Source organism: Syngnathus leptorhynchus, chromosome 9 (genome assembly GCF_054491065.1).
Source record: "Syngnathus leptorhynchus isolate UIUO chromosome 9, UIUO_Slep, whole genome shotgun sequence".
Classification (NCBI taxonomy): domain Eukaryota; kingdom Metazoa; phylum Chordata; class Actinopteri; order Syngnathiformes; family Syngnathidae; genus Syngnathus; species Syngnathus leptorhynchus.
In genome coordinates, this window is record NC_141203.1 from 14,322,501 (window position 1) to 14,348,240 (window position 25,740).

A 25,740-nucleotide genomic window follows, 5' to 3' on the forward strand; every position below is an offset into this window, starting at 1 on the left:
TGGAACCCGAGCGATGCCACGCGACGTGACCCTTTTGGCTTGCGTGATGTCGATATGATGGGAGAGCCCAATTTTTTTTGTATACCGGCCGCCTGACGATAGCCAAGACATTTTATTGTGTCACGATGCGACGCACGCAGATGTCATTTGAGCCAAGGTGGCGTATCGTTGACGTGTTTTGCGTGTTGTGAGGTGGGCACGGCTCGCTACATGTCCCCGGAGGCGCTGGAGTCCCGCGTCAACCTGGAGGATGCCGAGTCCTTCAAGCAGATGGACGTCTACTCCATGGCGCTGGTCCTCTGGGAGATGGCCTCGCGGTGCCGGGCCATCGGAGGTGAGCCGCCGCAACGACACATCTTATTGCGGCGCACCTTTGGCGAGTGTGTGTGCGTGCGTGCAGAGGTAGGCAGCTACACACCGCCCTTCGGTGATGAGATGAGCCGATGTCCGCCCGTGGATGCCATGTGCCGTTTGGTCTTCAGGGGGCGCCCCAAGATCCCACCGAGATGGATGCGGCATCAGGTAGGCCCGGCGGTGGCGACGCCTAGCTCTTCTTTGTTGCCACTTGCTAACGCTGATGCCGCTCCCGTAGGGGATGAGCGTCTACTGGCAGACAGTTACAGAGTGCTGGGACCACGACCCCGAGGCACGCCTCACAGCGCGCTGCGTGCTCGAGCGAATGCGCAACCTCGGGAGGCGGGAACTCAAAGAAGTATGCTCGAAGGAGGAAGTGCCAAATATCCTGGCCCAAAGTCAGAATACAAAGGAAAGTCACAAACAAATGATGGTAACATGATTATAAGCAGTCAAGAATCAAAATGGTTCAAATGAGGTTTTAAAGCACTTTGTTTGTTTGTATCAGCCCCGCCTAACCGTCACGTGCATGCACAAACTTGCTTTCAAAGCCGAGAACAGACCGGGCTCAAAAGTCCACGGGAGCACAATGAAACACAAACCCCAGTAGACATCAGCGTCACTCCAAACAGCACAAACGGCAAGCTGAAGATACGTTTAAGTGCTTGCTAGGTGCTAAGCGATGCTTCGGTCTCACCAAAGCGGCGCTTTACGGTCTCGCCAAAGCGGCGCTTCAGTCTCTCAAGCGTTCCGAGGAAGCCGTGCCGACGGCCGCGGCGTCCTCCTTAAGCCACAGGAAGCCCACCTGGGTGCCAAAGTGGGCTCCGTCCCGCACGTGCGAGAAGAAGTCTCCCGGGTGGCATGAGGTGCAGGGCGCCACGCCGGGGTCGTCCTGGATGTGCAGCGCCGGGATACCCGCCTCCTCCAGCTGCAGCCTGCCACACGCGCGCCGATCAGGAGAGATGAGCGAACAGGCAAACAGGCAGGAGAGGGAGGAGCAGGAAGAGGATCGAGAAGAATGGGGAGAACGCGAGCAGGAAGAGGATCTGGTGGCAGGAAGAGCAGCAGAAGAGCAGCGAGTGAATGCGACGCAGGGGCAAGCGTTAGGCCACCTGTTGGCCAGTCGGAGGTCCACGTTGGGCCTGCGCGATGGTGAACGGCGCACGCAGTCCGGCCGGAAGCGGGCGGCCTGTTCCGGCTCCAGCGCGAAGCAGCACGGCCCGACCGAGGGGCCCAAGACCACACGGATGTTGGCGCGCACGCAGCCTAGCTCGGTCGTCATGGCCAACACTGTTGCCGTGGCGACGCCCAGGAGCGTTCCTCTCCAGCCTGAAAGAGACCCTTAGCTTAGCATCATTGGCATTACACAACTTTATTTACAACTAAGATGTGGACTGACAATGGCGTTTGTCTGTCAATACCTTGATGTCCTCAAAGGAACGCGTGAACTGGCTCAGCTAACACTAAACGCGACTTTGCTTAACGTGTTTTGTCTCATGTTTACGAGGTCGGGCCCGCCGGCTACCTGCGTGAGCGACGCCCACCGCTTTGGCCACGGGATCGGCGAAGAGCATCGGGACGCAGTCGGCGCCCGGCGCGGCCAGGACCGCTCCGGGCCGGTCCGTCACCGCCGCGTCGTAGCGCTCCGGCTCGGCTTTCCCCAGCACCCACACGCGACTGGAATGCTCCACCTGCGCCGCGACGGGCCTCTTTGCTCAGAAGAGCCCTGAGGACCGTCAACAGAACTCGGCACGCACCCACCCACCTTGAGCATCTGTAGCGGGCGCGGGTAAAATCCGGCGTGGAGCGCCAGGCGGCGCCGGTTCTCGTTGACCAGGGCCGGCGAGTCTCGTCTACGGGGACTGCTGAACAGGTTCAACGACGACAAGGTGGGCACGAGCGACACGCCGCCGGCACGCGTGCTGAAGCCGTGGCCGAAGCACTCTGAGGCGCAGGGAGACAGCGCGCCCGCCCGCGAAGTCACCGAGGCGAAAGATGAACGCCGAGTCTTTTGATCATTTCGGCAGCGCACACACGTTTGCCTTCGTCCGACGTTTTGGAGCAGAGCCGATAGCTCAACCCCACGTGTGTCCCGAGCGCTCACCTGGGATCAGCGTCGACGTCAGCAGCCGGATAGCCCCGCCCACCGCCGGAAGTGCCTGCAGCACGGTCGTGACGTCCACCTCCCGGACAGGTGTATCGGTGCCACGCAGAGGCCGCGGGCCGCAGCCCAGCCGGTACGTGAACTTGTAGAGGGCCGTGAAGAGCGCGCGCTCGTGGCCGAGCAGCAGCGCGCGCCCCCGCGGGCTAGTTATGACGCGCAGCGAAAGCACGCCGGCCTCGTCCGCCGCCCGCTTCAGGCGGTACGCGCACGCGGCTGTGGCGCGCCAGTCCAGCAACACTCTCGCTCCACCCCCGCCGCTCCACGCTCGAACCGACGCGTCCGCGACGCCGCTGCGGGTCGAGCCTGCGCACAGCACCAATAGGTGCGCGTCTGCGGTGGCGGAGGCGGCCTCTTCGCGGAACAGCCGCTCGGTGCAGCCGCAGCGACAGGCGTGCGCGAGATCCAAAAGCACCGCCGCCGCCGATTCGCTCATGGTGCCGGCAAGCTAGTCCGACAGTCTGAGGGAGCCAGGCCTTCCCTCGTGAAACAAAAGTCCCAAAGGAAAGAGAAAGGAAAATAACTTTTGGCTTCCTCTTCCGCCACGCTCTGGATGACGAGACAAACGGGAAGACTCTGCCTGTCACTAAGCGCGCTCCCAGACGCGCGCGCATGCGCCCACACCAAGACTCGGATTCAGCAGTGACCATAAGCGTTGTTTTTGTCCCGTGCAGGTGCCCCCTGCTGCCTGCTGACAATGACAATGTAATTTTTATTTTATTTAGTTAGTTTTATTATTAAATACAATATTATTATGTTATACATTAATAATATTAAATTGATCATATTATGAAATGTATTAATTTATTTATCTATTTATTTTTATTTTCTTGCTATATCTTGAAAATATAAAATCCGTTGTCATTGATCACTTGGATTCATTTTCAAATGCGGTGTCACAGTGACGAAAGCAGCAGGTACGTACAAAGCGTCCCCTGCCGTTGTCACGCGCAAACACGCCGTCCACATTTCTCGGAGGCAGGTTTAAGTTGAGGCAAAGCTGAAGCGCAACTCGCAGGCGATCAAGTTGAGTTTTGGGCAAGCCTGCACTTATTTTGGGCAACAGTCAATCAACATTGATGGACAGACAGCCAAAGCCTGAGCTTCCTTTTGCTCTGCGACCTCGAGCCACTTCCTATGTCTACAAAACATCCTCTTGGGGGGGGGGGGGGGGGGGGGTGTTGAATAAGTTGTGGCTTCCATATCCCATGATGCTCTCTTGCTACGCCAATGAGAAAACTCGGGGGTGGGAAGGGACGGGGGGCTCCGGGTATAAGAAGGGGACAGCGAGCTTGCCCCCCCTTGAGCAGTTTTCATTCCCAGCCTGCTACGGCTGGAAGACTACACGGGGGGTGTAGTTTTGTCTTTTCAGGGGGCCTCCTGCAAGCGGCCCGTCTTTGAGGACAAAGTTGGACCATCGAGAAGCTGCTCGGCTTCATCGGGAGGAGGGGGGCTCCGTCCCAACACCAGCGGGTGGCCTTTCACGTGAGTAATAACCGGACCCCCTATTAGCCCCAGCCGACCGTGCAAACGCACAATTGTGGAGTTCATTTCATTTCACTTTGGCTGGTTTGGTGCTCAGGCGCATGCGGCATCTTTGACAAAACCCAAAATAGCTCGGCTGAGGGAGGGGGCGGGGGGAGGGGGTCTCCCAGCTGGGGGCCGATGACTTTTTAAGGGAATCGTCACTTGAGCGCCCCCCTCACCCTCCCGCAGATATGCGCCACATGCTGCCTGTCAATCCAAAAATCTATTTTAAGCAGCAGCAGCGTTTAGATTGGGCCTCCTCGCGTGCGTCGAGAGCCTCGTGCCCCGCGTCGACAATTCCAATCCAATCGAGTTGGGCTCTTGAGGCTTCCTAAATGTTGGCAAAATGGGGCCTCGGCCATCCCGATCTCTCAAAGTCAGCCGGCTGAAGATGCACAGCGCAGCAAAACGATGTCATCATTACAAGGTGGTGGAGCCTCTCAAACTTGACTGGGGACTGAGCTGACACATTTACGCGCGTTCCAAACAAACCTTATTCCGGTCAGAATATGTATACGAGGATCAGAAATAACCATTACTTTGTAGAAATGGTTGCGCTGTGACACGGCAAAGTGGTGACGTCATGATGTCACATTGAACAGTTCGCATCTATCCCAAGACGTGCCGCTGTTACATGTTCATAGCATGACAACATAGACTGGAGCCTGCATGCGTGTTTTGCCCCGGTGTGTATTGAGGTCGTTTTTTTGGGGGGGGTTTGACGTCCTGGCAGGCAGTCAGGCAGACTGCCTCCTTCAGCTGCCACCGCCCGTCACCCGTAGCCCGTCCTCTCAAAGTATTTATAACCGACTGGGGGGCTGTGACACCGTTGTGGCTGACTGGCGCTCAGCTGTTGCACTCGTCTGCCAGCAAAGAACTTTGCTGATGCGTCCAATTGAACTCGTCCCACATTGTCACAACAAGAACGCTCAATGTCAACAATTGAAATTTACCAAGAAAAATGTTAGTGTTGTCTGAAAAGAAGCTGCTCGCCAGCCCCCAAGACGGTCGGGCCCGCCAATTGCGGGGAGGTTAACAGTTGCTCGCACTTGACACTAATAACTAATTGGAGCGGCTTCGGCGGGACTTCGGTCCAACATTAGCTCGCCTGCAGGCAAGAAGAAACGCTTCGGCGTCGGCGGACTCTTTACGGCTCTTTCGGAAGAGTCCGAACGGGATGGACGCTCGACGCCGGTGTGTTTGTGAGCAGTGACGTTGACGGTGGCGTCGTTTCAAGTGGAGCCAGCCACGAACCCGCCTGCGCAGCTCTGCGCTTCAGGCCAGCCGTAACCGTCTTTACTCGAAGTGATTGACGTTCATGTTGCTTATGCTTCGAATATAAACACAGTTTTGACATAATAAGTATAAATTGGCATTGCGTAACATTTGGTGAATGTCGCGTGCCTTCCAGCGAGTGGCAAATTCAAAACGGAAACCTAAAGCATTGGAAAAAAATGGACATGAAGTTCGTCAAGTGTTGGGGAGACAATTTCACTCAGTCGTTTCGGGGGGTGCGCGTGTGTATGCAGTGTGCGTGATGGGGCAGAATACAGGATGCGATGCTTTTGTGGCTTGGCTTTCTTTACTCGGGGTTTAAATGTTCCAGATGTACAGGTGGCAGATGAGAAATGAGCGTTGGTAGAACATAACAGGTAGTAGATAGCAGAGTGTACAATGTAAAATAACAACAATTAGAATACACACAATATCCATCCAACGACACGTCACATTTGAACAAATAAGCAGAATCGGACTTCGACTAAAGAAATGACCTACAAAGGAAAAGTTTCTCGTGCCACAATTGGCCTACTCGCGTATTGAAATGACTTTCCAAATCGACTAGTGCGTCTCGATGGTCTGGGGAGACCTCTAGTGGTTGATGGGAGGAATACAAATGGCCACAGCAGCAACACGTACGTTTCGTCAGCGATTTCTCTCCAAGGCCACCTAACGATGCCAAGTAACATAGGGTGACCAGACGTCCGCTTTTCCCCGGACATGTCCTACTTTTCAGCCCCAAAAAGATGTCCGGGGGAAATTTTGGGATTTTGTTCGACTGCCTCACGTGTACAGTACATTGTCAATAGAATTGCCACTCCGTTCCATTTCACTCAATTCCAGGTTTCTCAGTAATCGTTCGCAAATAAGTCACGCCCTTCTCCTCAAATCTAGCCACGTTGCTGACCGTGTATGGGTGTGTGTATGAGGAGGAAGTAGGCGAGTGCTTGCCAGCGAGTGTATACTAACAATGCCGAAACGAAAATGCACCTTTACGGAGGAATAAAATAAAATAAAAAAGAATTCCGTGCTTTCGCCAGGGTCGTGATGCCTATGAAGCTGAGTGCTTAACGTGTAAGGCAGGCAGGTGCCAACGACCTGCAGGCTGGCACACATCAATTCAGCCAAGCATATTGAAGCAGCGAGGGAGGGGCGAGAGCGCATTATCCAAAGTCACGGATTTCTTTATGATCTAATCCGAAAAGTGTTAAGCAGCACCATGAAAGCAACAAATGTGCAGTCCATTGACTAATGGACTGCACATTTGGCTTGTTAAGGATGATTTTCACAGACCCCCCCCTCCCCAAAAGTTTTTTTTACATCTTGTTCCTTTTGTCTGTAGGCTGCCAAGCCAAGGAGAAGATGTCCACCCAGCAGGCGCCGACTTTCACGCAGCCGCTTCGGAGCGTGGTGGCACTAGAGGGTAGTGCCGCCTTGTTCCAGGCGCAAGTGAGCGGTAAGACCCACCCATCGGTCCGTCCGTCGGCCGTCCATCCGCAAGGCAGCTCGCCGTCTGACCCCACTTCCCGTTCCCCCGGCTCAGGCGCTCCGCTTCCCGAGGTGTCGTGGTTCCGCGACGGCCAGGTCCTGTCAGCCGCCGCCTTGCCCGGCGTTCAGATCTCGTTCAGTGAAGGCCACGCTGTTCTGAGCATTGACGCCGTCAACGCCGCGCACAGCGGGAGGTTTTCCGTCCGGGCCACCAACGGAGCCGGACAAGCCACCAGCACCGCCGAACTCGTGGTTACAGGTGAGAGCCCGTCTTAAGGCGGTACTCACCCCCTTCCAGCGCTCCTAAAGCACCTCTGTCTGACCTAGTTGACATTGCCTTGCACACATCAGATAACTCTTTAACTCTGCCTTGCCTTCAAAACCCCCAATGATCTTTGGACGTACTTCAAAGAGCCCAGCTAGTTTTTTTGCTCCTTCAAGATCACACATTCCATGTCCCTTTCAAAACCTCAGGTGCTCTCTGAACTCGTCAATGTTCCCTCACACAACTGGGGTAGTCTTTGTTCCCTTCAGCACTTCAGGTGGTCTTGAACCATCTGGACGAGGCCTCAGCTAGTCTTTGACTCTTGTAATGTCCCTTTCAAGGTAGCCTCATCTCCTTCCAGCCCTCGCACGGTCTCAAAGTCCTCAGACCGACTGGACACAAAGTCCTTGTTTCCCTCGAGATTTCAGCTCGACTCAAACTTTTTAAAGCCGCTTGCTGCAGGGACAGCCGCAGGACCCGCACTGATTGAATCTGCCTGGCCAGGACTGACGCGCTGTGTTTGAACTTTTGCCCCCGTGCAGCGGAGACGTCACCCCCTAGTTTCCTTCAGAGACTCCAGAGCTCGACGGTACGGCAGGGTAGTCAAGTGAGACTCGCCGTCCGAGTCACGGGCATCCCGCCGCCAGCCGTCGTGTTCTACCGCGAGGGAGCCGAGATCCAGAGCTCGGCGGACTTCACCGTCGTCCGAGACGGCGATTCGTACAGTCTGCTGATCGCCGAGGCCTTCCCGGAGGACTCCGGGACCTACTCGGTGACGGCCACCAACAGCAGCGGCCGGGCCACGTCCAGCGCCGAGCTGCTGGTTTACGGTGGGTGTCTGCCATTAAGGGTTAATATTTGTGACTGGCAGAAAGGCCAACGAGCGTACTTGGAAATGTTCATGTTCACCTGTTGTAAATGCTGCCGTGCTGTGCAAAGTGCAGTCAAATGTAGAGACGCACTCCAAGCACTTTGAACAGGATCCGTCGGGTTAGCTTTGAACCTTTTGGCTGTTTTGTGCACACGCAGGCGAGGAAGTGGTCCCGGCCAAGAAGACCAAGACCCTGCTTTCCAGTTCCCAGGTTTCCGGCTCACAGATGAGTCTTCAGACCGGGGTGGAACAGGTACAGAAAGCCGTTCTTCGGTCCTTGCATTTTCAGTCGGGTGTTCCAAAATCAGAACACGGCTTGTGCAATTGCCGCCCCCCCCCCCCTAGAGTTTTCAGAGCACGGCCACCATGGAGATGCAAGTGGAGGGTGGCGAGTTGACGGCGCTCCTGGCTCCCCAAGCCACGATTGACGGGGTGACGGTGGAGCGGCGGCAGTTGCCCGTCAGACCCGTCAAAGCGCCCGCGTCTACGCCCGGCAGGTAGGCTTCCGAGATTCTTGGCCGAGCGGGTTGGGAGTTCAAGTCGAGCTTGGAGACCAATCATTTGGACCGTCTCCCAAAGAAAAAAGGAATTCACAGGGAGACTTTGGAAATCTAAAGCGAGGGAGGATAACACTTCCTTGAAAGTTTGTTTTGGCCTTTAGTAGTACATACGTATGTATTAAAAAGAATAAAACAAAAGCACATTGCATTCATGAAATCAATGAAGACTTGTGCAAAAACGTCTTTGCGCGCGGAACTCATCAGAGTGAGTGCGGCTCTCGCTTTCAGGGCTGTCGTGTCCCCGATGGGCACGCTGGAGCTGGGGGACGGCGGCTCCGACGTCCTTCCCCCCTGGAAGCTGCCCGAGGCCGGCTACGACGGCGGTGGCGATGTGGCTCAGCTGGACCGGGAACAGCAGCTCATCTGTATCACGCAGGTGAGGGGAAACCTTTACACTCTCTTGCGAAGGAAAACCTCGTGACCGGAGTGTGGCTGGAACAAAGCATCCCTCCCTGGGGGACACGGCGCCGTTATGATTACTTCAATGTTGCGCCCCGGCTTCACGATCCGCTCGGGCGCTTCTCCTTTGGCAAAGTTGTTTTGGGCATTTTTTGCTAAAAGTTGCAAAGTGTGAACTTGCCATTGCTTGAGGTCATCCCGCGTGGAATTGGTCAAAATGTGTGATGGAGACAGACCCTATATTGAGACATTGTTTTGCCCCGCGCGAGAGAAACGCTGGTCACACCTTAGCAAGTAAGTTTGTCATTCGGTAGAGGCAGTCGCAGTCGCGCTTCAAGGAATTCCCAAGTTACTGCGGCAAATATCAAACCAGGCAAGTTTTCGTCCGATGTCAAGTCACACAATAGCGTCAAGTTCCTCGCGGGTAGCTGGTCCGGAGGCACCGTCCGTGTTGGGGACCCGCTCGGACGCAACCGAGAGAAGTCTATGATCCAGCCATGTCTGTCCATTGTGCTTTTATCCAGTTGGTGTCAAATTGCAAGCTGCTGCTGGTAACCTTTTAATCTCCTTCGGTTGGTCGCGTTGGCTGAATCTGAGCGTTGGATTGATTTGTCTGTCGTCTTTCCCCAGGCGGCGGAAGAAACTGCCGCGACTCCCCCCGGCAACGGCGCGGTCCCGCCCGTCTTGGTTTCTGTGAGTCAGACAGTCGGGTGTCAGCGGCGCCTGAAATCACAAGTCCTGTGAACGTGACCCCTTCTTTTTTCAGGCTTTGAAGAATACAAATGTGACCGAAGGTGAGTGCGTGAGCCTAGAGTGCCAGATCGACGGGCGACCCGCCCCCGTCATAATGTGGTTCCGGGAGGACTATAAGATCGAGAGCTCGGCCGACTTCCGGATCAGCTACGACCGAGCCGGCTGCGCCCGCTTGCTGATCCGGGAGGCCTTTGCCGAGGACAGCGGCCGATTCACCTGCACCGCCACTAACCAGGCGGGGACCGTCAGCACTTCCTGCTACTTACTCGTCCAGGGTCAGTGCATCCGGCCGTGGTGGAGTCATAGCCGCTCGCAAATATGACCCGCATTGCAGCAATCGACCCCGTGTGACCTGATTGACAAATTCCAACATTTACATATGTCAAGCACTCTAAGGTGACGTGCCATCGTTCCAGCGGGCAGGCTCGCTGCCAGACCAAACCGTCTTTGAGCCAGCACCTTGCACCTTCAAGCCTGGGCTCGACAAAATGCTCAACTGCCATTTTGTTGTTTCCTGTTTAGCCCCACCCCTAAAATAACATTGTCCTGCGAAGTCATGCTAGCTACGCTTTTGTCAACAACAAAAATCAACGAAATAAGAGCATCTGCAGAAAATCAACAGTGGGGTCGAGGCGACGCTTTGATTGTTTGCTTCTCACGTAGACGTTGATTTTCAGTGTCCGAGGACATCGAGAGCCGAGAGGAGGAGGTCGAAGAGAGGGCGTGAGTTGACGGCCGCCAGTTTTATGGGACGCCTTAGTGCCTCCGTCCTACTGAGCGGCCCTCAAATGTTTTCGCAGAGTCTCCGAGCAAGAAAGCGTCACCCAGGCGAGCGCGCTGGAGTCAGAGTCCTGTGGTGAGGCTCCTTTCTTTGTCAAGACTCCCGGTGTCCAGAAGCTGGTGGAGGGGGCAAGCGTCGTCTTTGAATGCCAAGTCGCCGGGAGCCCTCGCCCGCAGCTCATCTGGAAGAAGGGCGGTGTCCCGCTCACCAGCGGCTACAGGTCCGTTTGTCCTGGCTCTTGATCAATTAACAGAGATGGCAAATGAAAACCAGCGCGGCCACGGGAGCTTTGATGAGAATTGCGTGCGGACTTGTCAAAGGCTTGTGGTCGACATAAAGGGCAGCCGGCACGGAGCTCGCACGGTTAAGGCGGTTGGCTGGCTTTGATCAAGTGTGTCTTGCAGATACAAAGTTGCCTACCAGAAGGAGAGCGGCCTTTGCCACCTGCTCATCTCTATGACTTTTGCTGACGATGCCGGAGAATATACCGTTGTTGCCAGGAACCGGCTCGGAGAGTCCTCTGCCACCGCCAGGCTGCTGGAGGAAGGTCCGTTGTACAGCCAGCCACAGTGTGTCGGACGCAAAGGTTGACTTTGGCCTACTGGACTCTCGCACAATTTAAAAAACTGAACTGATAACGACGACCCGCGAGGTCCAGTTGCTCCTGTTCAACCTTTGGATGATGGACTGTCCACACGGACACGCCGGCATCCGTCCTTTTGACTGCATGTGATTGCAACTGAAGCCTGTCAAATTTCTCGTCTTCAGATGAATACGAAGCCTATGTAAAGAAACAGGTGACTTCCGAGAAGGGAGCGGAAGCGCCAGTACGGGAACCCCTGGTCGGAGATGTTGCCCCCACCGTGACCGTGACGGAGAAGATGACCACCACCACCTTTCTCTCTGGAGAGGTAGCAGGGTCCCCTGGTTGCATTTGCGCTCAAGTCGATGACTTAGCAGCTGTACAACGTACAACTTTGGCTTCCAAATCTGGGAGGTGGGGGTGACTCGTGTCAGGGGGTTCTGAATTGTAAAGGTTGCCGTGGAGACAGGAGCAGGCTTAGAGGCAGGCGAATCTGATGAAAAGTAACTCAGTATGCCGAGGCTGCCGTAGATGCCAAGAGTCGGGAGATGCTAAGGTGTCGGCGGCCTGGCGGCCAAGCCAAAGTGGCCTATCTCGTGATGAAGGGCGGTCTGCAGCATTGGCTCTCAGACCTTCTTGTTTTGCAGGATTTCCGCCTGTCCATCATCGAGCAGCGCATCATGCAGGAGATCGAGCTGAGCGTCCTGAGAATCACTTACGCAGAGCTGCTGGCAGAGGACGGCGAAGAGATGGCGAGCGGCACCGACGAGGAGGCCGTGGCACCCGCCTTTGACGCGCTGGTGAAAAACTACCGTATCGTGGAGGGAATGGGCGTCACCTTCCACTGCAAGATCTTCGGAGTGCCGCCACCCAAGGTGAGTGACTGAAACGACGGGCTGCCCTGTCTGCTTCAACACCCATGGAAATGGAGCGAGATGCTCGTGCACGTCTTGACACGTCACAAAATGTGCTGTGGACAGATCGTTTGGTTCAAAGACGGTCAGCGCATCCACGCCGGCGGACGCTACCAGGCGGAGGTTCTTCGGGACGGCCGTGCCAGCCTGCGACTGGCAGTGGTTCTGCCCGAGGACGAGGGGGTGTACAGCGCCTTGGCCAGCAATGAGAAGGGAAACGCCGTCAGCTCCGGGAAGCTCTACGTGGAGCCCTACGTGGAGCCCTACGTGGGGCCCTCTGGCAGCGCGTCGCCCCAGACGTACGCCCTGCAGCCAACCCCGCAGAGGATCTGGTATGTTTGCGCTGACAGCCTTTTCTACAGACCCAAATCCGTACGGGTACGGCGTCAATGGCCCAGGCCGCGATACTGCTGCTGCGATGCTGCTGTTGCGATGCTGCTGCCGCGATGCTGCTACTGCAATGCTGCTACCGCTCCGGCGCACCCATCCGTACAGCGTCACAGACACCGCCTCTTGAACTAAAAAGAGATCAAAGCGCGAGATCTTTGAGTGCGAGCCGAAATCCTGTGTCAAATGACGTTTGATGCTGTCGGTAGAATCCTTTTGAGCGTGTGCCGTTGTCATTGTTAAGGTCGGCGTCTCCTGGCTCGCCCAGCCGCTCCTCCAGCCGCTCTCCCAGCCGCTCTCCCAGCCGCTCTCCCAGCCGCTCTCCCAGCCACTCTCCTGCCCGAAGGCTCGACAACACGGACGAGGCTCAGCTGGGGAGACTCTACAAGCCCGTCTTTGTGGTGAAGCCCACCTCGCTCAGATGCTCCGAGGGGCAAACTGCCAGATTTGACCTGAAGGTGGTAGGCAGACCCATGCCAGACACCTACTGGTTCCACAACGGTGAGAGGCAAAGAGATAAAGGGCGCACTATTCTGATGAGGACGTCTCGGACTTGACATGAGTGTGTGTGTGTGTGTGTGTTGCACAGGAGAACAAGCAGTCAGTGATTACACCCACAAGATCGTGATTAAAGAGGACGGCACTCAGTCCCTGATCATCGCCCCGACCGTGCCACATGACTCGGGCGAATGGACGGTGGTCTCTCAGAACCGGGCCGGACGCTCATCCATCTCAGTCACGCTCACTGTGGATGGTAAAAGTCGCTTGCCTGCCTGCCTGCCTGCCTGCCTGCCTGCCTGCCTGCCTGCCTGCCTGCCTGGCGCTGTCTTCTAGTTCTATTTCATCCCTTCTGACCGCCAGGACGTCCCGTCACTCAGTGCTTTAAGCACCGCCTCCTGACGGTCAGCAGGGAGGAAGTAAAAGTGTATTGACATTCGTATCTTTCGTTCTACTTCATCCCTGCCAGGAGGCAGTGCTTAAAGCACTGAGATGTCCTGCCGGTCAGCAGGGATTCATAGAATTGTAGTTACATTCGTAACTTTGCTTTTGGATGTGGTTGCTGTTTCAATTGTCTTCTGCTTGTTTTCCAGCCAAAGAAATGTTGGTGCGTCCACAGTTCACAGAAAGGCTGAGGAACGTTAGCGTGAAGAAAGGAACTCTAGTGGAACTGGCCGTCAGAGCCATCGGGAACCCCTTGCCCGAAATCGTCTGGCTGAAAAATAGTGACATTGTCACACCTCACAAGCATCCACATATCAAGTATGTTCCATGTTGCTCCCTGAAACTGAATTGTCGCTGTGTTGTCAATTGTTGTTGTTGTTTTCTCAAAGAAGCAAGAAGTTTATTTCCAAGACCCAAGGATCGAAGCGAATTGTCGTCACTGTGTGCGACTTTCTCCAATTGTTGGGAAAACGCTTTGTCTGCGTTCCAGGATCGAAGGAACCAGAGGAGAAGCGAGATTCCAGATTCCGTCAGCGTCGGCTTCCGACAGCGCGTGGTACACAGCCACGGCCATCAACAAAGCTGGCCGGGATTCCACCCGCTGCAGAGTCAACGTGGAGATGGACTACGCTGAGCCGCAGCCGGAGCGGAGGCTCATCATTACCAAAGGAACCTACAAGGCCAAAGAGATCGCCGCCCCCGAACTGGAGCCCCTGCATCTCCGCTATGGCCAAGAGCAGTGGGAGGAGGGAGACCTGTACGACAAAGAGAAGCAACAGAAACCGCAGTTCAAGAAGAAGCTGACCTCGGTTCGGATGAAGAAGTTCGGCCCCGCCCACTTTGAGTGCAGGCTGACCCCTATCGGCGACCCCACCATGGCGGTGGAGTGGCTCCATGACGGCAAGCCCCTGGAGGCCGCCAACCGGCTGCGCATGATCAACGAATTTGGCTACTGCAGCCTGGACTACGAGGTGGCGTACGCGCGAGACAGCGGCGTCATCACCTGCAGAGCCAGCAACAAATTTGGAGCGGACCAGAACTCGGCCACCCTCATCGTCAAGGACGAAAAGGGGCTGGTGGAGGAAAGCCAGCTGCCCGAAGGGAGGAAGGGAGCGCACCGGCTGGAAGAGATGGAGCGCCTCGCTCACGAGGGCGGACCCGCCGGGGTGAGCGGCGCCGACGAGCAGACGGAAAAGACCAAACCCGAGATCGTCCTGCTTCCCGAGCCGACACGAGTGCTGGAAGGCGACGTGGCCCGATTCCGCTGCCGAGTGACCGGTTACCCTGCGCCCAAGGTCAACTGGTACCTCAACGGACAACTCATCCGCAAGAGCAAGCGTTACAGACTACGTTACGACGGCATCTACTACCTGGAGATCGTCGACGTCAAGTCTTACGACTCGGGCGAGGTCAGGGTGGCCGCGGACAACAACTTGGGCTCTACTGAGCACACGGTTAAACTGGAGATTCAGAAGAAGGAGGACTTCAGGATGCATCTTCGCCGGGCTCCGGAGCCCAGAGCGCCTGAGACTCAACCCGAAGCTGGAAAGACTCTATTTGAGGTGGTGAGGGTGGAGCAAGCCCCGGAAGACAGTCGGCAGAAAGAGATCATCAAGCTCAAGAAAGCCCAGAGAATTGTTCGTGAAAAAGCCACCGAGGAATCGGAGGAGTTGAGGAGCAAGTTCAAGCGCAGGACAGAGGAGGGCTATTACGAGTCCATCACGGCGGTGGAACTCAAGTCTCGTAAGCGAGACGACTCCTACGAGGATCTTCTGAGGAAGACAAAGGAAGACCTCCTGCATCGAGCCAAGGAGAAGGAGGAGGAAGAAAAGAAAAAAGAAGACGCCGCGCAAGACAAAACGGCAGCCAAACCGCTTCAAGCGGAAAGGCTCAAGCTGTCGGCCAGCATGGAAGCTCCCAAAATCCTGGAGCGCATCTCGAGTCAGACCGCGGCACGAGGGGAGGAAGTCAAGTTTCGAGTCCGAGTCGTCGGCAAACCTGAACCTGAATGCCAGTGGTTCAAGAACGGCGTTCAGCTGGAGAAGACTGAGCGCCTTTATTGGTTCTGGCCCGAAGACCACGTGTGCGAGCTGGTGATTAGGGACGTCCGGGCGGAGGACTCGGCCAGCATCATGGTGAAAGCCGCCAACTCCGCTGGCGAAACCTCCAGTCACGCATTCCTCCTGGTGCAAGGTGAGACTCGATCGAGTAGGACACGGTGAGCAACAGCATATACGTACTTTCCAAAACCGGCTCCGTTTGCGGTGAACGAGGCTTTTGGTAGCTCCGATGGCTTTTTCTCCGGCATTTCCCAACCGCTATTCGGCAAGATGCCTTCTCTTGTTGGGCCCCAAAATGAGCCACACCTCTGCTCTGACCAATCCCGTACGCCGGCTACATTGATGTGTTTGCGGATGCCATTCGCGGTCTTGGTTTAGTCTAGTTCCCACTCGCCGTGACCCAAATCTTCTCTCTGCAGCAAAACAAGTCATCAGCTTCACACAGAAGCTGGACCACATTGACGCCAAGGAGAAAGACACCATGGCCACCTTTGAGTGCGAAACCAACGAGCCCTTCGTCAAAGTCAAATGGTTGAAGAACAACACGGAGATCTTCTCTGGAGACAAGTTCAGGATGCACTCAGACAGGAAAGTCCACTTCCTGTCTGTGCTCATGTTGGAGATGAGAGACGCCGCCGAATATTCCTGCGTGGTGGTAGACGACGATCTCGTCAGGACCAGCGCCAAGCTCAACGTTGAAGGTGGGTTGCCTCCATGCAAACGTCAGGTGGACGGACCCCTTGCGCTTTTTCAAATTTTCACGGGACGACCCAGAACAGAGGCCTATGATGTCAAGTCATCAGGGCGCGTGCAAATTTGCCGTTTCAGGATCCCCGCTGGAGATCTTGAAAGCCCTCGAGAGCGCCGAGGTGCCCGAGAGCTACTCTGGAGAGTTTGAGTGCGAGCTTTCCCGCGAGGATGCCCAGGGCGCCTGGTTCTTTGGAGACAAGCGGCTGTCCCCGAGCAACAAGCACGTCATCTCATCGCGGCGCGGACGTCACAGCCTGTCCGTCAAAGATGTCAACAAAGCCGACCAGGGACAGTACTTCTTCACGGTGGGCGACTTGAAGACCTGCGCGTCACTCAAGATGAAATGTGAGTCTGGCAGGAGTCTGGCAAGTCACCTTTTGATCTCACCCATCTCTCCTGGGCCCACCTTCCCAATGTCCCAAGTTATCGCTCCACACTTTGCTTCCTCCGGCAGAAAGTAAAAGGTGACCGGCGCCCCTTTTCTCTTTCAGTTCGTCCCGTCACTCTGATGCAGCCTCTCGCTGATCTCACTGTCTGCGAGGGGGACATTGCTCAGATGGAGGTCAAGTTCTCTCAAGGGAACGTGGAAGGTACCTGGATGAAGGACGGACAAGCTGTAAGCATTTCGGACCGGGTGCACGTGGTCGTCGACAAACACATCCACAAGCTCCTCATTGAAGACGCCAGGGACGACGACTTTGGCGCGTATACCTTTGCGGTCCCTGCTCAGGGGCTCTCCACTGCCGCAAGGCTGACTATCCGCAGTAAGTATGCTGATTCACTGCTGTTCTTCACCGTGCGTTCACCAAATAACATCTGGCATTGCAGCAATCAGCATCCTGGTCCCGCTCAAGGACACGAGCGCGGTCGAAGGCACCAAGACAGTTCTAGAGGCCAAGATCTCGGCCCCGGACGTCAGCTCGGTCAAGTGGTATCACGACGACCAAGCGCTGACGCCAAGTGACCGGGTCCAGATGGTGGCCAAGGGAGCCAAGCAGCGCCTGGTCTTTAGCAGGACCTTCGCCTCAGACCAAGGTTACTACAAGCTGGCGGTGGGCCGAGCCGACACCGGCTGCAAATTGTCCGTGCAGAGTAAGTGGCGCAAAGAAGCTCGTGCTCGTTGACGCCGTTGTTTGGTTCTTTGCGAGGTGCGTCCGAATGTGTGAAAAGACGAGATAATGTTACCTATGTTTGTTGTGAGAGGGTAGTTGGCGTGCGCCTCCGTGCCTGGTTACTGGCCCTGCCAGGGTGTATAACATGTCTCCTGCCCAAAGCCAGCTGCCACAGGCTCCTGCTCAGCTGTGCTGTCGAAAGAGCAATATCTCAAACGTATACCGTCTGCTGTCCGCAGCTGTCCAAATTGTGGTTCCCATGAAGGATAGGACGTGCGCCGAGTCGGAGAACGTGACTTTCGAAGTGCAAGTATCTCACCCCGGCATCGACGCCTTCTGGACTTTCAAGAGGCAGCCGCTCAAAGCAGGAAGCAAATACAAGATGGAGTCCAAGAACACCTCGCACATGCTGACAGTCCTAAATGCCATGAAGGATGAAGAGGGCGAGTACGCCTTTGCTGCCGGCGAGAAGACATGCGCCGCCCTGCTCACCGTTTCAGGTATGACTTTGCTGGGCCTTGGAATTCTGTAACTCCTCACATGGCAAAAGTCCATGCGGCGGAGCTAATGGCAATCTCCCCTGTCACCAGGAGGCGCTATCAAGAAGCCTCTTCAAGACTCGGTGGTAGCTGACTCGCAGACGGCTGAGCTGACGTGCGAGGTCGCCAACCCGTCGGCGGAAGGACAGTGGCTGAAAGACGGCCAGCCCGTGGACTTCAATGAGAACGTCCTGAGCCGGGTGAACGGCCGTGTCAGAAGTCTCATCATTGTCGTTGCCAAGGCCAGTGACGTCGGAGAGTACGCCTACCAGATCGCAAGTTCCAAGACCTCGGCCAATCTCAAAGTCGAAGGTAACTGACCCTGGATGGATGGATAAAGCGACGGAGGGACGGAGGGAGGGAGGGAGGGAAGGAGGGAGGGAGAGAGGGATGGATGGATGGCGGGATGGATGGAGGGATGGATGGCGCGAGGGATGGATGGATGGCGCGAGGGAGGGTTGGATGGATGGATGGATGGCGCGAGGGATAGATGGATGAATCTTGGACCCACCTATTGATAGGTACCAGTTCGACTGGGAAGGTTACCTTGGCCCAGGAACGTGAAGTCCAGTCCAATGCTGGGACAAACCCTCTGTTTCTTCCACAGCCGTGAAGGTGAGGAAGACTCTGAAGAACTTGAATGTGGTCCAGACACAAGACGCCATGTTCAGCTTGGAACTGACCCACGAAAACGTAAGGGGAGCACAGTGGATCAAGAACGGAGTGGAGATCAAGCAAAGCGACAAATATCAGATCGGCGTCAGCGGCACCGTGCACACCTTGAAGATCAACGACTGCACCGCACACGACGAGTCCGTTTATTCCTTCAAGCTGGGCAAGCTGTCGGCCAGTGGCAGGCTGAACGTTGAGAGTAAGCACTTGGCGCGGCGTGTTCCCCTGGGTGGTCCCTTTCAAAGTGCTTTTTCCGTCTTCTCCCGTACAGTGAAGTCGGCAAGACTTCCGCTTCGTCTTGGCTAGTCGCGGTGGTGCAACGTCTTCTTTGAATCCTTTTGATCGCAACTCATGTTCCTCACAGCCATCAAGATCCTGAAGAAGCCCAAAGACGTCACATCGCTCCTGGGAGCCGCCGCTGCCACGTTCGAAGTGACCATCTCGGAGGACGACGTTCCTGTCAAGTGGCTGTTCAACAACGTGGAGCTGCAGACCGACCAACACTACAGGATGATCTCTGAGAAGAAGACACACAAGTTGGTGGTTAGGGATGTCGACGGCAGCAAAGAGGGGGATTACACGGTGGTGGTCGGTCAGCTGCGCTGCAGCGCTCGCCTCACCGTCGAGTGTAAGCATCCTAAGCCACCGTCCAATGCGCTCGGCGGCGTGTGTGCGGACATGTTTGTGTGTCGGTCCAGTTCCGCAAGCTGAACCTGGGGGAAAGCCAGCCTGTGTGTTGCATACAATAGAAAGCTAACGATCGGCTTCTCGCTTAGCATTAGCGGTTGACCCCGGCTCTTTCCGCCGCAGCTCTTCGCGTGACCAAACCCCCCGAGAGCGCGTCGGTGGCTGAGACCCAGGAGGCCACCTTTGAGTGTGAAGTGTCTCACTTAAACGTGCCGCCCGCCTGGCTGAAGAATGGCGTGGAGATTGAGATGAGCGAGAAGTTCCGTATGGCGGTGCAGGGCAAGCTCCACCAGCTGAAGATCCTCAACGCCGGCAGGGATGACTCGGCCGAGTACACCTTTGCGTGTGGCGAGGACCGCGTGTCGGTCACGCTCGCCGTCAGCCGTGAGTTGCCAAAGTTTTGCTTCTACTTCTTTGTAATCCTCGGTCATTCAGTCTACAATGCGTAATGGTCACCAAATGTGGATGCGCCGCTGAATTGTGTCGGAAGACCACGTGACATCGGCGCCTGCCACTGACGCGCCGCCGAGCTAGAAAGTGAAGCAACGCATCCGGTTGGTAGGGTGAACTCGCAGCCATTCCTGCTCACGGCAGCCTGGTTGCTCTTCATGGCTTGATGAAAATCATCAAAGTTCCGTGCCAAACATCATCTCGAGCGCAGGCCTAAGCTGCTGGGAAGAAAAAAATGACACATATTCACTGTTAGACTGTTTGAGATGTATCAAGAATCCCAGTTTCACGTGGCGGTCGATAGGTTCCGCTCGGACCCCCGATAGGGTGTAGTTGGTGACGAGCAGCCAAAAGCCGCCGGTGATGCCTTGCGTTTTATCACCCTTTTCAGCCATCGTCATCTTGGCCGCGCTTCAGGATGTCAACGCTCAGGAGAAGGACACGGTCACGTTTGAGGTGCGGGTCAACCACGAGGGCATCTCCTCTAAATGGCTGAAGAACGGCGTGGAGATCCGCTCTAGCGACCGATGCCAGGCTCGCCGGAAGCAGCAGACGCACACGCTGAGCATCAGGAACGTTCACTTTGGGGACAGCGCAGAGTACGCCTTTGCCGCGGGACAATCGCTCACCGTCGCAAAGCTCTACGTGGAAGGTAAGCCTGCGACAGAACCGACGCAGCTACCCACCGACAGTCTGGCCGCCTCGACGGACTGACACCGACTGACCGCCGGGCCGTTTAATTGCCCCGCATTTGGCACTCTGACTTTGTTTTTGTCTGTCTATCAGCTCGTGTGGTTGAATTCCGCAAACACTTGAAGGACTTGAGGATCACTGAGAAGAAGAGAGCAACTTTTGAGTGCGAGGTGTCCGAAGCAAGCGTCCAGGTGATGTGGATGAAAGACGGTCAGGAGCTGGAGCCATCCGACAGGTAGCTCAGCGTGACCTTCCTCCAGCAAACAAATGTCAGAAAAGTTGTGGTGAGCAAACATTTTCCGCAGATACAAGATGACCTCCGAGATGTTTGTGCACCGCTTGCTTTTGCCGTCCGTCCGCCTGTCTGACTCCGGAGAGTACACGGCCGTGGCCGGCTCCAGCGTGTCCAAGGGGAACCTGTCGGTGGAGGGACGGGACATCGAGATCTTGGAGCCCGCCAGTGAAAATGTGACCGTGAGTGTTCTGCTTTTGGGGCAGGCCAAAGGCGTCATACGTTCCCGCGGGCCTTGACAGGGGCTTCAAAGTGCGATTCGGCGTCCATTCGTCCATGAATTGGATTCCACTAAGTGATGAGGCAGGCCCGCTTCAAGTTTTCTATTTGCCACTCCGAGCTTAGCGGAAAAGGGGCAACCGACCACGTTTCGAGCCCAGCCCGCCCGTCTACCGCTCATCCTTTTCTCCATTTTAGGTTGTGGAGGGACAAAGAGCCGTGCTGGAGTTTGAAGTGAGCGAGGACGAGGTGGAGGGTCGCTGGCTGCGAAACGAGACGGAGATCCAGCTGCCGGGCGACCGGCGCTTCAGCTACGTCGCCGTCGGAAAGCTCCACCGCCTCAGTCTGACCGAGACCTACAGGAGCGACGCCGGCCAGTACGCCTTTGTTGCCGGGAAGAACTTCAGCCGCCCCGTCAGCCTCCACGTGCGACGTAAGGGTGCCGCCTCTTGAAGTTGATCGAGACCGACTTCCCCTTGGGCTGGGGATGGGGGGAGCCAGGCCAAAAGCCGCGTTTCAGAAGGAAAAAAAAGAGAGTCCTTCAAAGCAGTCCATTGTCTTGAAGTGTGGAGCCAGCCTAACGGCGCTCCCCTCCTCTGTCCGTCCGTCCGTCCCCAGTACCCGAAGCCCCTCAGGTGCTCCAGCCCATGCAAGCCCAGATGGCCACGTCAGGCAAATCGGTTCGCTTCTCGGTGCGGGCGAGCGGCCTCCCACCACCACGGGTGACCTGGTACAGAGGCTCCCAGGCTATTAGCGCCAGCGCTACCTGCAAGTTCCTGCACGACCAAGACGAGCACACGCTGCTGCTGACGGAGGTTCTCCCGGAGGATTCTGGCGTCTACAGCTGCGAGCTCAAAAATGACTTTGGAGAGGCCGCCAGCTCGGCATCACTGGATGTGGAAGGTTTGTCGCCGCCGAGCCAGGAGCCGCGTCCGGTCCGGTCCGTTGTCGCCGGTCGATGAAGTGGTTGCTTTTGTCTGTCTTGCAGTTCCTGAAGAAAGCGCGCCACAGGTGCCTTGCCCGGTTCTCCTTTCTCCCATGAGTGACACCCTGGCGACTGCGGGACACGCAGCCCAACTGGAGTGTCGCGTGTCTGGGGAAGGTAGGAAGGTGCAACTCTAAGTTGATCACTTGTAGTAGTCTCGCTCAAGAAAGAAAATAAAAGCCCACAACGATGACGACTTGAATATCAGCTGACTGGCCTGCCGTGCCGCGCTGCCCAGCCCAGCCTGCGCTGTGCTGTTTTCCCCCCACTCGCTCCCATGGGCCGTACCAGACCGCGCTGCGTTCACGCTTTGTACCCATTCCGGCTGGCTTGTTGACCTCACTGCTCCTGTTGCAGATTTGCAAATCAGCTGGTGGCGGAACGACAGAGAGCTCAAACCATCGGAGGTCTTTAGGATGTCTCGATTGGGAGACGTCTGCCAGTTGAGGATTTTCAGCGTGGCGCCGGAGCACCAGGGAGAGTTCTCATGCGTCGCCAGCAACTCGGGCGGCACGGTCATGTGCGAAGCTAGTCTCTATGTTGATGGTGAGTTGTGGGCGCCGAAAGCTGTCGGCCTTTCACGCGCGTGCAGGCCGCTGCTCTTTGAGTGCATCGGCTCCAGGTGCATCCGCGTTCTCCTTCGCTCTCAGCAGTGAGACTCAAATGGTTGAAGCGAAGGATGACTGAAAGCGACTCGCTGTCTGTTTGAATCGGCCATCCGCGAAGAGCAACCCGAGGGCCACCGCCTCGTACTCGTCTCTAGTAGTGAGCAGATTTGCACCGCTACACGGACTGGCCTGACTCCCGAGGCAGTGATACGCCTTGGTTGTTCTACTGCCGTGCACACAGGATTGACGCACACTGAGCTGCTAAAGATATGTAGATGTACAGCCAATTTGTCCTGGTGAGTAGCAGGCCAGCCAGGTGCATCCTGGCACATGGACCACAGGGAACGCTCTGACATGGGGCTGGCTGGCTGGAAAAGGCCGTTCTCCAGGCTTCTTTTTGCGAGTCCTTGTGGTGTCCAGGGCGGGTGTTTCTCGTACTCCGGTCACTTTGTTTGCACTCGGTTCACTGCTTTCTTTGGTTCCTTGTCGGCCCGTCGCGTCGTCTTGTTGACCCAGCCGAGCGGTTTTTCTCGCTTTAGCTACTCTGTCCCTTCTGATTTTGGACTTTCTCTCTTAGCGACCTTGTTTTGCAGGCCTTTTTTCTTTCCTCCTTATGACTGGCTTCCATGCACTCGAGTCCCCAATTCAGCCGCAAACATTTCACAAACGCAATTTGTCACTCTGCTCGTGATCAATTAGAATATCGCTACTGTTCCGAGGTGGGCGGACCGACAGATGAAGCCGTGCGTCGTCGTTCAGTCCGCAGGTTGGCGGCCACGGGCGTCGACTCCGACCGGTCCCAACTCTTTTCTTTGCTGGTCCGGGCCAGCTAGCCTCTAATTTCAGACGCATGCAGCATGGTCAGCGGAAGCTGTGTGGGCACGATTGACAAAAGCGTCGTCCCGTCTCCTCCTCCGCTCGCCGATCCGGACGTCGGTGACAGTGTGTTGACCTAACAACCCCTGTCTGTCCTCTTTCTTACCGCCCAGATGAAAATGCCTTTGATAGCACTTTGGTCAAGGCTAAGCTGAGTCAAAGGCTGGAGACTCGGAGCCTCAGCGAGTTTACCAAATCCTACTCTGAGAGCTCCAGCGTGTCTTGGCGGACGGTAGAGGTGGTGGAAACGGAGAGCTCGGAGCGCAACCTTCCCATCTCGGCGCCTCTGAAGCCCCGGGCGCTGATGGAGCTGCGGGACATCCGCGTCAAGAGCGGCGAGATGGCCGAGTTCTGCTGCTCCTTTGACGGGCAGCCGTTCATCGGGGTGGTTTGGGACCACAATGGCCAGAACCTGCTCAGGGAGCGGGCAAAGAGCTCTCAGAAGGGAGGACTCTTGTCCCTGGTCATCCAGAGCGTGAGTCTGGCCGACCAGGGCGTATACCGCTGCACGGCCACCAACTCTCACGGCCACAGCAGCTCGTCTGCTCGCCTCACTGTAGAAGGTGTGAACTCTTTCTTCTTTTCTCACGCTGCCTTCCTTGTACGTGCCAGTGATCCACCCGCTTCCTCGCTGCTTCTCTTAAGTCTCCGGGCCGGGCCGGGCTGGGCCGGGCCCGCCTTGCTAACCTCACCCGCCCAGCCTACTGACCCACCAAACGTACATAGAGGCCTTCGCTGTTGCCGTTTGGAACCCCTCTGTGTCACTAACTCATCAAGATGGTGGCAGGCGTGTTTGTTTGTGTGTCTGTAACAAATGCAAGTTGGCAGATGTGTGCAGTATGATTTTCAGCAATGGGTGGGAGGAGGGCTTCTGGGTGGCAACAGGCAAGTAAATTGAGCTGACCCTAAGAGATGCAGCCATCTTCTGTCCGTTGTTTGTTCCATTCCCTCGAGCCCCCACCGCCGTTGGGGAACACTTTCCTTCTTGCCACCCAGAATCATGTGGGACGTGGTGACAATAAATCAAGAAAGTATCTATCTGTCTAGCCTCTCTCTCTCTCTCTCTCTCTCTCTCTCTCTCTCTCTCTCTCTCTCTCTCTCTCTCTCTCTCTCTCTCTCTCTCTCTCTTTTTTTGTCTGTCTGTCTGTCTGTCTGTCTGTCTGTCTGTCTGTCTGTCTCTCTCTCTCTCTCGATTGATCGATCGTGGTAAGCGTGCTTGCGACATGGACCGGCCCAAAGTGTGCCCTCTGTGTGTTGATAACAAGTGTCTAAAGTGTGACTAACAAGTGGCAGCAGCCTAATGACTCTCCTTACCTATGATTCTTATCCAGCTAAAGAGGCAAATGTCAAAGGCGAGTGCGCCGTTGCGACAGATTCTGTGCACGCGGCCTCATGGGCCGGCGGGGAGAACACAAAAGCTTCCCCCGTGAGCTTGGACCCGGAGAAGACTGCAGACAAGCCAGGATCCCTGCCTCCGCACTCACAGCTGTACTCGCTGAGCAGCTTTCCCGACACCCGCCCGTGCAACCGGCGCCCTGACTTCCTCCTCCAGATCCCCCGAGGTCTGCTGGTGCGCAAGCGCAACCACCCGCTGTGTTGCGCCACCAAGGGGATCCCCGCCCCCTTTGCCGTTTGGCTTTACGGGGGCTTGAGTATCGGGGATTCTGTGTGGTACTCGAGCAAAGGTGACGGCCCCGTGTGCCGTTCGCCCGTTAAGAAGGTCCAAGGCGGACAAGCGGGCTCTTTATCTTTCGAAAGCTCGGCCGAGGATGTCGAGTCCGGCTTGATGACCACAGGTTGGCATCTGCATGCTTTTCTTCCACACTATTGTGCACCTACACGGCCAACACTTCTCTGCCAAGAGCCATCACTTGCTTACTTGTCGCCACAGTGCTATTCATTTGTTGCCTTTGTGCCCTTGCAGTCACGATGCACGAGAGCGTGGCTGTGAGCCAGGTTCAGGAGCAAGTCTCAGGTAAGACGCTTTTGTCATGTAACACGGACACAGAATCATTTGGTGCTGATTTCATGTCTTGCAGATCTGAGCGCAGCCCACGGGTACACCCGCTGGGGCTCCGACCGGGAAGCAGGGGAGGCTTCCTGCCAGGTTTCTCTCACCGGCTCAGGTACAGTCTGTCTTTCCATTCTTCTGAAGTCCACTTTGCGTCAGTTTGTGCCGCTGGCTCTTTCAGAAAAGACAGAGCCTCCGAAATTTGACAGCCCACTGCAGCCGCTGGTGCTGAGTGAGGGTGAAAATTTGAGCCTTAAATGTCATGTGACTGGCACCGCTCCACTCACCATCATCTGGATGAAGGACCGGAGAGAGCTGAGGTCCAGTTCCAGCACAAAGATCACCTTTGTGAGCGGAACGCCTTGTCTGAATATCAGCCAAGTGAGCAAAAGCGCAGGGGGAGACTATCTGTGCAAGGCGAGCAACTCTGCCGGGACGGACTTCTGCAAGGCCAAAGTCACCGTCATAGGTATGGATGGATGGATGGATGGATGGATGGATGGATGGATGGATGGATGGATGG

General features: G+C 56.1%; 3 protein-coding genes across 9 annotated transcripts in view; 2 read left to right on the plus strand and 1 right to left on the minus strand.

The window, feature by feature from the left end:
* The window catches only part of LOC147051475 (TGF-beta receptor type-2-like), a 7,800-nt gene extending 4,460 nt beyond the window's left edge, over positions 1-3,340 (plus strand). For 2 of the 4 annotated variants that reach the window (XM_085921003.1, XM_085921005.1), the window contains exons 7-9: positions 193-522; positions 593-2,243; positions 2,382-3,340. In XM_085921003.1, coding sequence (XP_085777129.1) covers positions 193-522; positions 593-796 — 534 coding nt within the window. In that variant the 3' untranslated portion in view covers positions 797-2,243; positions 2,382-3,340. Of the gene's footprint in view, positions 1-192; positions 523-592 lie in introns of all 4 variants that reach the window. The other 2 variants (XM_085921006.1, XM_085921004.1) reach the window with 2 other exon arrangements.
* Positions 506-3,131, minus strand: lacc1 (laccase domain multifunctional purine nucleosidase 1). 4 transcript variants are annotated; one of them, XM_085921010.1, is made up of 5 exons: positions 2,459-3,131; positions 2,120-2,298; positions 1,880-2,045; positions 1,467-1,683; positions 506-1,289 (listed from the first exon to the last, which is right to left on the minus strand). In XM_085921010.1, the coding sequence occupies exons 1-5, from the start codon at positions 2,949-2,951 to the stop codon at positions 1,088-1,090; spliced, it is 1,257 nt and encodes a 418-aa protein (XP_085777136.1). In that variant the 5' UTR covers positions 2,952-3,131; the 3' UTR covers positions 506-1,087. The 4 variants fall into 4 exon arrangements, with proteins under 4 accessions (XP_085777136.1, XP_085777134.1, XP_085777133.1 ...); XM_085921008.1 differs by having other exon boundaries at positions 506-1,400; XM_085921007.1 differs by having other exon boundaries at positions 506-1,683.
* A 511-nt stretch (positions 3,341-3,851) lies between the features above and the next one.
* ttn.1 (titin, tandem duplicate 1) overlaps positions 3,852-25,740 on the plus strand; it is a 115,348-nt gene continuing 93,459 nt past the window's right edge. The window contains exons 1-40 of the mRNA XM_085920775.1: positions 3,852-4,000; positions 6,663-6,776; positions 6,864-7,067; positions 7,616-7,903; positions 8,103-8,197; positions 8,290-8,441; positions 8,733-8,880; positions 9,534-9,596; positions 9,670-9,931; positions 10,334-10,379; positions 10,457-10,657; positions 10,842-10,984; positions 11,206-11,348; positions 11,668-11,895; positions 12,001-12,266; positions 12,566-12,822; positions 12,911-13,075; positions 13,413-13,581; positions 13,754-15,456; positions 15,743-16,024; positions 16,152-16,418; positions 16,565-16,837; positions 16,902-17,165; positions 17,425-17,685; positions 17,776-18,036; positions 18,332-18,595; positions 18,761-19,024; positions 19,207-19,467; positions 19,925-20,185; positions 20,320-20,461; positions 20,532-20,700; positions 20,936-21,170; positions 21,356-21,640; positions 21,726-21,839; positions 22,080-22,268; positions 23,320-23,997; positions 24,487-25,002; positions 25,131-25,181; positions 25,246-25,332; positions 25,399-25,686. Coding sequence (XP_085776901.1) covers positions 6,683-6,776; positions 6,864-7,067; positions 7,616-7,903; positions 8,103-8,197; positions 8,290-8,441; positions 8,733-8,880; positions 9,534-9,596; positions 9,670-9,931; positions 10,334-10,379; positions 10,457-10,657; positions 10,842-10,984; positions 11,206-11,348; positions 11,668-11,895; positions 12,001-12,266; positions 12,566-12,822; positions 12,911-13,075; positions 13,413-13,581; positions 13,754-15,456; positions 15,743-16,024; positions 16,152-16,418; positions 16,565-16,837; positions 16,902-17,165; positions 17,425-17,685; positions 17,776-18,036; positions 18,332-18,595; positions 18,761-19,024; positions 19,207-19,467; positions 19,925-20,185; positions 20,320-20,461; positions 20,532-20,700; positions 20,936-21,170; positions 21,356-21,640; positions 21,726-21,839; positions 22,080-22,268; positions 23,320-23,997; positions 24,487-25,002; positions 25,131-25,181; positions 25,246-25,332; positions 25,399-25,686 — 10,039 coding nt within the window. The 5' untranslated portion in view covers positions 3,852-4,000; positions 6,663-6,682. The remainder of the gene's footprint in view (positions 4,001-6,662; positions 6,777-6,863; positions 7,068-7,615; positions 7,904-8,102; positions 8,198-8,289; positions 8,442-8,732; positions 8,881-9,533; positions 9,597-9,669; positions 9,932-10,333; positions 10,380-10,456; positions 10,658-10,841; positions 10,985-11,205; positions 11,349-11,667; positions 11,896-12,000; positions 12,267-12,565; positions 12,823-12,910; positions 13,076-13,412; positions 13,582-13,753; positions 15,457-15,742; positions 16,025-16,151; positions 16,419-16,564; positions 16,838-16,901; positions 17,166-17,424; positions 17,686-17,775; positions 18,037-18,331; positions 18,596-18,760; positions 19,025-19,206; positions 19,468-19,924; positions 20,186-20,319; positions 20,462-20,531; positions 20,701-20,935; positions 21,171-21,355; positions 21,641-21,725; positions 21,840-22,079; positions 22,269-23,319; positions 23,998-24,486; positions 25,003-25,130; positions 25,182-25,245; positions 25,333-25,398; positions 25,687-25,740) is intronic.